Below are 9,537 nucleotides of genomic sequence, written 5' to 3'. Positions count from 1 at the left end.
CGGCATCCACTATAGAGTGAAAACTTTTTTTCTCTGCGGGAAGAATCAAGGAGGAATACCTGGGATGCAGTCTCATGGTATATCTCCTTGCCTTCTTCTGGTCAGTGTCATAAGCCTGACCCACATACTGAAGCAGATCCAGGAACTTATCTGTGTATTCATCTACACTCATCTCCTCGGTCTGCCTCAACTGCTCAAATTCTATCACTTTCAACTCCCTGGAACTGTCAGGAAAAGCCCACCCTGAAAACTCATTGGCGAACTCTCCCCATGACATGCTGTCCAACCTGGGGTCCACATAATTCTTGAACCACTCTCGAGCTTTCTTGCATTTCAACGTGAACCCTGCCATCTCAATGGCTCTACTATCATCAGCTCCTAACTCATCGGTTATCATCTTAACCGTCCTGAGGTACTCAAATGGATCGTCTCCTGTATTGAATTTAGGAGCATCCAACTTCAGATACTCGGTCATTTTCACTTTGCTTCCCTCAGCTGAGCTAGGTTGCGGTGCTTGGACAACTGGGGCTACTGGTTCTGGTTCAGGTGGTAGAGAAGGTGCTGAACTTGGCTCTGGGTAGGCTGCTGTACTGGGATGGAAAGGTGTGGGTGGATACATGGGATATGGTGGGTAAAAAGGAGGATAAGGCATATAAGGCATGTAGGTAAGATATGGGGTAAAACTCGAGTACTCCGACGTGCTCCCCATCGGATACCCCGGGCCCTGTGGAAAAGGTGGATAATGGGGTGGATAACCAAACCCCGAGGCCTGAGCGCCTCCCTGAGACTCTCCCATACCCTCTTCCGACCTGCCCCTACCCATACTTTCCTCTCTTTGCTGATCCACATCCATAGCCTCCCTCACTTCCTCTGAGCTCCCTCCTCTATCTGCTCCTCTTCTGCTCTTGTCAAAAAACCTTCTCGGGTCCCTTGACGTACCCTCCCTGCTTGATCTCTGAGACCTTGCCCTTGGCAACGCAGGAGGACGAGCAGCTGAACCCTCATTCACTGGTGGGACTCCAGTCAATCGTGCAGATCGACGAGTTCCTCTCATCTTAACTTTCTGACCATCTAGCCCCTATTTTCACTAATCAATTGTCTGAAACCATGTTCTTCTTCCAAGTCCTACACAAGAACTTTCAAATTCTGGACCAAGATTGCCATTACACATAGGGGTGAGCAGTATTCGGTTCAAACCGAAAAAATCGACCGAACCGAATCGATTTGAAAATTTGGTTCGGTTTTTTATACATTTCGGTTCGGTTCGATTTTTAATTTCAGAAATTTCGGTTATTTCGGTTCGGTTTGATTTTGATCAAGAAAAAACTGAAAAAACCGAACCGATTAATTATAATAATATGTTTTTTAATAATATAGAGAAATTAAATCATATTAAAATTAAAATATTTTAATTAAATTTTAAAATATTAAAAATAAAGTGTAAAAAATAAAAAAAATTATTAAAAATCGAAATCGATCAAATCGAACCGAATCAGACAGGTTCGGTTCGATTCGGTTTCTGATCAAAATCGGTTCGGTTCGGTTTTCATAAACACTAAAATTTCGGTTTTCGGTTTATTCGGTTCGGTTCGGTTTTGAACCGAACCGACCGAATGCTCACCCCTATATTTACACATGCACAAGTGATTTTGTCTTGGTGGGCTAATTTAGCTTCCATTAATATCCCATTTCTTCACCAAACCTCTTTCTCTAGCCTTGGAGACAATGAGAAATGAGCACAAAAATTGTCCAATATCAGTTGCCAAAGCGAAGCTTATTAGTTCCTTTTTGCAGTTGGGCAATTTCTTTCGTTTTCTCTTCTTTCTCATTGGTTTGTCACTTGGCTTCACTGTCAGCGTGTATTTGAAAAGCATCTCCTTTGATTTCTATGCTACTTTGTTCTCTCTTTCACCATCACCTCCACCGTCACCATCGCCACCACCACAACTTCCGCCGCCGCCTCCTCCTAGTAATATGAGTAGCTTATTCATATCAAGAGCTAAGCTTCCTGTTAGTCTTATGCATAATATGGAAGATGATGAGTTGTTTTGGCGAGCGTCTATGGTTCCGAGGATTCGGAGGATTCCTCAAAAACTTGTTCCTAAGTCTAAAGTTGCTTTCATGTTCTTGACGAAGGGAGCTTTGCCTTTGGCTTCGTTGTGGGAAGAGTTTTTTAAAGGACATGAAGGGCTTTACAATATATATGTTCATCCTCATCCCTCTTTCAACTATACTTTCCCGGAAACCTCTGTTTTCCATGAAAGGAGAATTCCAAGCAAGGTCAGTTTTTTCTCTGTGTCTTTCGATTATTTCAACATAAGCAAATACTACATCCAGAAAAGATTAACAAAAATAAAAAATAATAATAATAAAATTTATTTAATTATTTTAAAATTTGCACTAACATATTTGAATCATAATTTTTTTTCATTTATTTATATTTTTTTTTATATTAATTGCAGCCTGTGGAATGGGGAAGAGCATCCATGATTGACGCAGAGAGGAGACTTTTAGCGAACGCACTCCTTGACTTATCAAACGACAGATTTGTACTTATCTCAGAAACATGCATTCCTTTATTCAACTTCTCAACAACATACAACTACCTCATCAATGCTCGAAAAAGCTTCGTGGGTTCCTACGACGATCCAAGAAAAGTGGGTCGGGGCCGATACAATCCGAAAATGTCTCCAACAATCACAATTTCTAACTGGCGTAAAGGGTCTCAGTGGTTTGAAGTTAATCGCAAGGTGGCCATTGAAATAGTTTCAGACACAACGTATTATCCAGTTTTTCGACAGCATTGTAGCCCTCCATGTTACGTGGACGAGCATTATATTCCTACACTTGTTAACGTTGTTTGTCCAGAGGAAAATAACAACAGGAGCATTACTTGGGTTGATTGGTCGAAGAGTGGTCCTCATCCTGGAAAATTTGGGAAGAAATCTGTTTCTGTTGAGTTCTTGGATCGAATTAGTTTTCGTGGTAATTGTTCTTACAATGGGAATGCTTCCTCTGTCTGCTTCCTGTTTGCTAGGAAGTTCTTGCCTGATACTTTGGAGATTTTGTTGCAGATTGCACCAGGGCTGCCACATTTCAATCATTCTTATTCAGCTTCTTCTACCAATGTATAGTATTTATTTGAATTTGATTCTCACTGATGTTTGAATTCAAAACGTCACAATTTGTATAGATAATAAAGCAAAGGAAACTGAGATGTGTGTGGAACGAAAAAGCCTCTTTTCTATTAAATTTTCAAATTATAAAGGGCATAATTGACTTTTTTACTCAAAATTAATTAGTTAATGATAAATAGAAAATTATTGGAAACTTAGATATTTTGAATCATGGTATTAATTTATTTACTAAATTAAATAATAACAGAATTGATTTAAAAGGAAAGTTAAAATAAAGATAAGGAGATTTTCTTAAGGAAAGTTAAAATAAAGATTAAGGAGATTTTCTTACTCAAATCAATTATTAATTAATAAATAAATAGAAAAATTATTTTTTAATACCTGAGATTTAACGTAATTAACACTTTTGTTCCTTTATTTTGGCGACCTAACACTTAAATCCCCACTTTCTCTTTCATTCAAATTCGTAGTCCTTACATCCATTTAAACCGATTGGTCAAAGAGTCAAAGGTGAGAGGTGATAAGTTTTTTAAAAAATACCCTTCTCTCAAAGTGAAATCCTTATCTTTCTTCTCTTTCATATCTTTTTCATTTCCTTTTATCTATTGTTAATTCTCCTCTTTTTTTTTTTTTATTTCATCTTTCTTCTCTCTCGTACTTTTTCTATTTCCTGATTTGTTTTTCTCTTTTTCATCTTTTTTCTCCCTTATATTTTTTCTATTTCTTTTTGACATTGTTGATTTTTTTTCTCTCTTTTTCATCTTTGTTCTCCCTCATATTTTCTCTATTTCTTTTGATATTGTTGATTTTTTTTCTTCTCTTTTCAATCTTTCTTCTCCCTGAAGCATTATTTGAGAATTGCAGAAAGGGTAAGAGTTATGGTGAAGAAGAAGAAGTCTCAAAAAAGATAGGAGTTATGGTGAAAAAAAAGAAAAAGAAGAAGAAGAATCTACAGTGAAGAGACATTGAGTTTGAGTTTCATGATTTTAAAATAGCAGGACTTTTAGTGAGGGTCAATTTTGTCAATTCACGTATTCCAAACGGCTATTTTGGACGGAAGGACTACGAATTTAAACAAAAAAGAAAGTAAAGGACTTAAGTGTTGGGTCGCCAAAATAGAGGGACAGAAGTGTTAATTATATTAAATTTCAGGGACTAAAAAATATTTTTCCTAAATAAATTTATGAATACGGTGATTTTAACAACCTTCTGCTCAGGCTTTATCAGTTGTGGCCCTATCAATTGTTCTTCTAGACTCACCAAATCTTACATGAATCTATACTACTTAACACATCACTACTTAAAGTTTTAAAAAATAACTAAATGATATTTTTTTTCCAATATTAAAAATTCTTATATATTTATAATAAATAAAAATGGAAATGAATATAAAAAAATATTTTTAAAAGTCTGATTTAAAATAATTTTGATTTTCAGTTTATTTTTTTCAAACTATATAAATTCTTTTTCGATTCGGTATAGTTTTAGAAAAATATATTTTTATCAATTTTTTAATTATATTTATTTTAAAAATATTAAATTTTATTAAATATTAAAAATATTTTGAAAGATTTTTTAAAAATAATATAAACTTAAATAGAATTATAATAGATAATTTACATGTTAATATAATATATTAAAAAATAGACAATCTTTTAATTATGAGAGTGAAGGAGTATAAATAATAACTTTTGCAGAATTATAAAGTGAATTTTAAAATTAAATGAAATACAACTAATTTTAAAAGTTACACTATTATATCAAAATTATAAAAAAAAATAAATATTAATTTTTTAGTTTTTTATTAATTCTGATTGAAATTCAAACTCAAATACTTTTTATTAGAGAAAGCATTCGGTCAGTTCGGTTTAAAATCGTACCGAATCGAATAAACCAAAAATTAAAATTTTGGTATTTATAATAATCAAATCGATTTTGATCAGAAATTAAATTAAATCGAACTGATTTGATTTAATTCGATTCGATTCGATTTGATCGATTTAAATTTTTAATAAATTTTTTACGTTTATAATTTTTAATATTTTAAAATTTAATTGAAATATTTTAACTTTAGTTAGGATCTAATATCTCTGTATTATTAAAAATAATATATTATTATCAATAATCGGTTCGATTTGAATTTTTTTAATTTTTTTATCAAAATCTAATCAAAATAATCGAAATTTTTTAAATTAAAAATTAAATCAAATTGAATTAAAATTAATAAAAAACCAAAATAAAATTTTAAATTAATTTAATTCCATTAATTTTTTCAATTTAAACCGCTGGCTTTCCTTGTTATAGCCAAGAAGAGCTAATATTAATAAGTTAAAAGCTGGCTGGTATATTTGGATTTTTATTAACTACATACCAATTACAAAATACCTTTCCAAATAAAAATACTAATATTGTATGAAAATCCTCTCACCATAAATATTACATATTACTATATATATCAGATTTTCTTAATTATATTATATACCTAATTCTAAATCTCTCTCTATTTCTTCCGTGTCTCCATGTCCTTCTCTTCAAGATCAATGAAGAACTTCAACAAGAAACTTCGCTCAAGGATCTTATCAACCCTCATCAATGGCAAAATCCACCTTCCTCACTTCATCTCTCATTTCATTGTCTTCCTCTGTGGCTTAGCCTTCGGCATTGCAATTCCTTCTTGGCATTCCAAATCCATTTCTTTAAACTTTCAACTCAACCCATCTTTGAACCAAACGCAGACCCTTCCATCTCCACATAAGCTTTTACCTTTGGAAATGCTGCTGCTTAATCGAACCAGTAATTCAACCGGTTGGAAAAATTTGTTTAAACCGCCAACCAGTGTTTATCACGACATGGAAGAAGAAGAGCTGTTATGGAGAGCATCAATGGTTCCTAATGTTGGAAATTCTACGTTGCCTCGTGCTAAAAAAGTTGCGTTTCTGTTCTTGACACATGGGCCTTTGCCTTTGGCTCCTTTCTGGGATTTGTTCTTTAAAGGCTATGAAGATCTTTACTCAGTTTATGTGCATTCGAATCCTTTGTTTAAAGGCACAGTGCCCTCCAACTCTGTGTTCTATGGCAGGATGATCCCAAGAAGTAAGGTCAGTCTTTTTCTTTTTCTTTTTTCTTTGAAGTTCCTAATTTTTATTTCTCTTATTCAGTGTTCTATTTTGATACGTTTCTTCCTTGCAATATAATTATACAGTTACTGTACAAATATACTAATAATTAATGAAAAATTAATATAGCCTTAAATCTTAATCATGTGATTTTCAAAAAAATAAATTAATAATTAAATAATATAAGTGAAACATATATTAAAAAAGACAATAAAAATGGTTAACTTTAGCGCCTAATTAATTGTATTTTTTAATTCACATGAAAATAATAATAATATATATATATAAATTTTTTTTAAAGATGTATTATGACAAATTGAGCTTTCATGCAAGGTGGTGCAATGGGGAACGTTTTCAGTAGTAGAAGCAGAGCGTCTCTTATTAGCAAATGCATTACTTGACGTATCCAACCAACGCTTTGTTCTCCTTTCAGATTCATGCATTCCTCTGTTCAACTTCTCCACAATCTACAATTACTTAATGTCTTCTTCAAAATCTTTCCTAGAGGTTCTTGACGTGCCCGGCCTAGTCGGCCGTGACCGATACAACCCACGAATGAGTCCCACAATTCAGTTTCATCAATGGCGAAAAGGCGCCCAGTGGTTCCAGATTGATCGAGATCTTGCCCATGAGCTAATCTCAGACCTAAATTATTTCTCCACATTTCAAAGATTTTGCAATGGCTTGTGCTTCGGTGATGAGCATTACTTGCCATCTTTTGTTACTGTGAGGCTTTGGAGGAAGTTTTCAAACAGAACTTCGACTTGGATTAATTGGTCAATGGGTGGGGCCCATCCCTTTGGGTTTGGGGAGATGGAAACCACTAGGGAGAATTTGGAGTGGTTGAGGAGTTATGGGAATGAAGGATGTGAATTCAATGGGGGAACTAATATTTGCTTCTTGTTTGCTAGAAAGTTTCTGCCTTCTTCTTTGGATAGTTTGATGAGGATTGCTCCTCATGTCATGTCATGCAATTTTAATTTACTAATACAAGGTTTAGCCTGGTGGAAAGTGCATCCTGTAACCTTGAAAGGTCTAAGGTTCGACTCCCCTAACCTCCTATTTCAAAAAAAAAAAAAAAAAACCTTTCATTTAATCAATTGAAAATTTCTGCTTAAACTCGATCTGCTATTTACCGAAAATTAAAAGATCAAATTTCTAACGGTTACGTGATATTTTAGTTATAAACAGTTAAATTTAGATTAATTACATTATATATCTAAAAATTATTTAATTTAATTAGAATTGAATTGTCATAACTAGTATCAGAATCATCATCAATAAATTTATAAAAAAAAAAATTCTTACAGAATAAAATAAACCGTCAGAGACACTAACAAATCATAATATTCGAAACTCTAATTTCGACCTAACAATTATACCTAATTTAATAAAATAAATTATGGTGATGCATGGTAAAATTTAGTGTAAGAGAATATCATATTTCACATTTTTAAGAGATCATAATTATAAATATTATATAATATATTAATTTAAAATTATTAAATAATTTGAATTAATCATTTTAAAGCTAATGAAAAAGAGAACCATAAAGTATTTAGACCAATTTAAATTAAATTGTTAGAGTAAATTGAATTTTTTTGAATAAATTATATTTTAATCTCTAAATTTTAGCGTAATTAACTGATCGATAATTCTATTTTTAAAATCCAACACGTAATTTTATTTTTACAATCATTCAAATCCAAAATCTTTCTGTTAATAAAATCTACGAGGTCAATAAAAAAGTCATGGTCAATAGTAATTGATATATTTTATTTCTAAAATGCCCTCTTCTTCAACCTCCATCTCAAACGGCTTCCAAAATTATTATTTAAACTTATTCTTTTATGGGTACCGGTTGCTTTTTTTTCTTTAACCATTTCTTATTGTTGTCTATAGTTTATGCTCTCTAACTCTCTCTAGTAACATAACAGATAATTAAATTTACTCACCCACTCATTGGCTATGTAAAACAATAAAATAATTTACTAAAAATATTTTAATGAATTTTTGGTTTGCTGAGATCTACATGATACGCTGGAGGAGAAATTTAACAAAGAAAATGAATTGATTAAAAATGGAATTTACACCTCGTTATTCATAAAAATTCTTGAAAACGTCATATTATCACCAACTATGTCATGATTTTTTAACTTTAGCATCAAACCCCAAGATCCCATTTATTACAGAAGTAATAAAATGCCCACAACTTCCATTATTACGGCTAATCCCGCTTTGCTAGCCCTTCGAAGCTCATTACCTCCTCTATTTCTCTCTCTGTTATTTTGATTTCTTTCTCCATTATTACTATTCCTTTCTCTGCTGTTTCAAGTCCCTTTTGTGCTGTCTTGAATCCTTCCTTCACTTAGCTCCTTCGCCTTCTCCTCCACTTTCTTCAACTTCTTCTTCAATCAAAACAGTGGAATATCATCGCCTTTAATGTTGATTATAAGATCGTCAATGTCGGCACTACCACTAGAAGGAATAGCAATTGCCTCTTGTTAGTAAAAGGTTTGGAGCGTATAAATATCTGATAAATATTTTGATTATTTGAAAGATATATGCTTAATGACCGGTTAATTGGAATTTCAAGGTGTTAAGGATATAGAAATTTGATTTTGTGGTATTTCGAATTCAATGGTAGTGAAAACAGTAGCTAAGAGAAAAGGAGAAGTAAATATTTAAATTTTTTTATCAATCGAAAAAAAAAAAGTTTGGGCTGCTTAAAGTTGGCCAAGAATTGTCCATTCGGATTTCCTATATTGAACTAAAGAGTTCGCACACATGTTACGGGCCCATATTAAGGTCAATATGTTTATTTATTTATTTTTCAAGGGCAAAACTACTACTTAAGCGGTATTTTTTTTTATAATTACTCTGCTTTATTTATTTATTTTATATAAATTTTATTCTTTTCATTTGTTTCATGAAAGTTAATTTGTTTAAGACATGTTTATTAAAATAATTTAAAAATAATAATTTAAACAATTACATTTTTTTCTTCAACTAAGAAAACATTTTACATTCATAAACTTTATTAAATTATCATTCTTATATAATTACTAAGCATATATAACGAACACAATTACAAACTAATGCGCCTTTTTGTAAATTAACCTAATCATCTACGTATTTTTCTTTTCTTCAAAAGAACTCCTTTAAAAATGTAACGGAATTATATTTCTTTTATTATATTTTTTGATAAAAACTTGTAAAAGATTTTTTCTTTTTTTTTTTCACGAACCAGCACGGAAATAGTGAAATGCCACACTCATGTGCCC

General features: G+C 32.1%; 2 protein-coding genes across 2 annotated transcripts; both read left to right on the top strand.

Moving 5' to 3' along the window:
* The first annotated feature begins 1,071 nt into the window (after positions 1–1,071).
* LOC110622124 (glycosyltransferase BC10) lies at positions 1,072–3,235 on the top strand. Its single transcript, XM_043955442.1, has 3 exons — positions 1,072–1,169; positions 1,636–2,280; positions 2,463–3,235. Exons 2-3 carry the CDS (start codon positions 1,726–1,728, stop codon positions 3,132–3,134), a joined length of 1,227 nt encoding a protein of 408 aa, XP_043811377.1. The 5' UTR covers positions 1,072–1,169; positions 1,636–1,725; the 3' UTR covers positions 3,135–3,235.
* A 2,421-nt stretch (positions 3,236–5,656) lies between these two features.
* Positions 5,657–8,169, top strand: LOC110624901 (glycosyltransferase BC10). The gene is made up of 3 exons (XM_043955104.1): positions 5,657–6,235; positions 6,587–7,247; positions 8,156–8,169. The coding sequence occupies exons 1-3, from the start codon at positions 5,657–5,659 to the stop codon at positions 8,167–8,169; spliced, it is 1,254 nt and encodes a 417-aa protein (XP_043811039.1).
* The last annotated feature ends 1,368 nt before the right edge of the window (positions 8,170–9,537 follow it).

This window comes from Manihot esculenta, chromosome 3 (genome assembly GCF_001659605.2).
Source record: "Manihot esculenta cultivar AM560-2 chromosome 3, M.esculenta_v8, whole genome shotgun sequence".
In the NCBI taxonomy this organism is placed as follows: Eukaryota; Viridiplantae; Streptophyta; class Magnoliopsida; order Malpighiales; family Euphorbiaceae; genus Manihot; species Manihot esculenta.
Note: the sequence above shows the minus strand (reverse complement) of the source record. Positions and strands in the feature narration are given on the sequence as shown.

Bases quoted from the DNA above. Each gene is read 5' to 3' on its own strand.
- LOC110622124 (XM_043955442.1), top strand. From the start codon at position 1,726: ATGAGAAATGAGCACAAAAATTGTCCAATATCAGTTGCCAAAGCGAAG. The intron at 2,281-2,462 runs GTCAGTTTTTTC...TATTAATTGCAG, and splicing joins AAAGGAGAATTCCAAGCAAG to CCTGTGGAATGGGGAAGAGC.
- LOC110624901 (XM_043955104.1), top strand. From the start codon at position 5,657: ATGTCCTTCTCTTCAAGATCAATGAAGAACTTCAACAAGAAACTTCGC. The intron at 6,236-6,586 runs GTCAGTCTTTTT...CTTTCATGCAAG, and splicing joins GGATGATCCCAAGAAGTAAG to GTGGTGCAATGGGGAACGTT.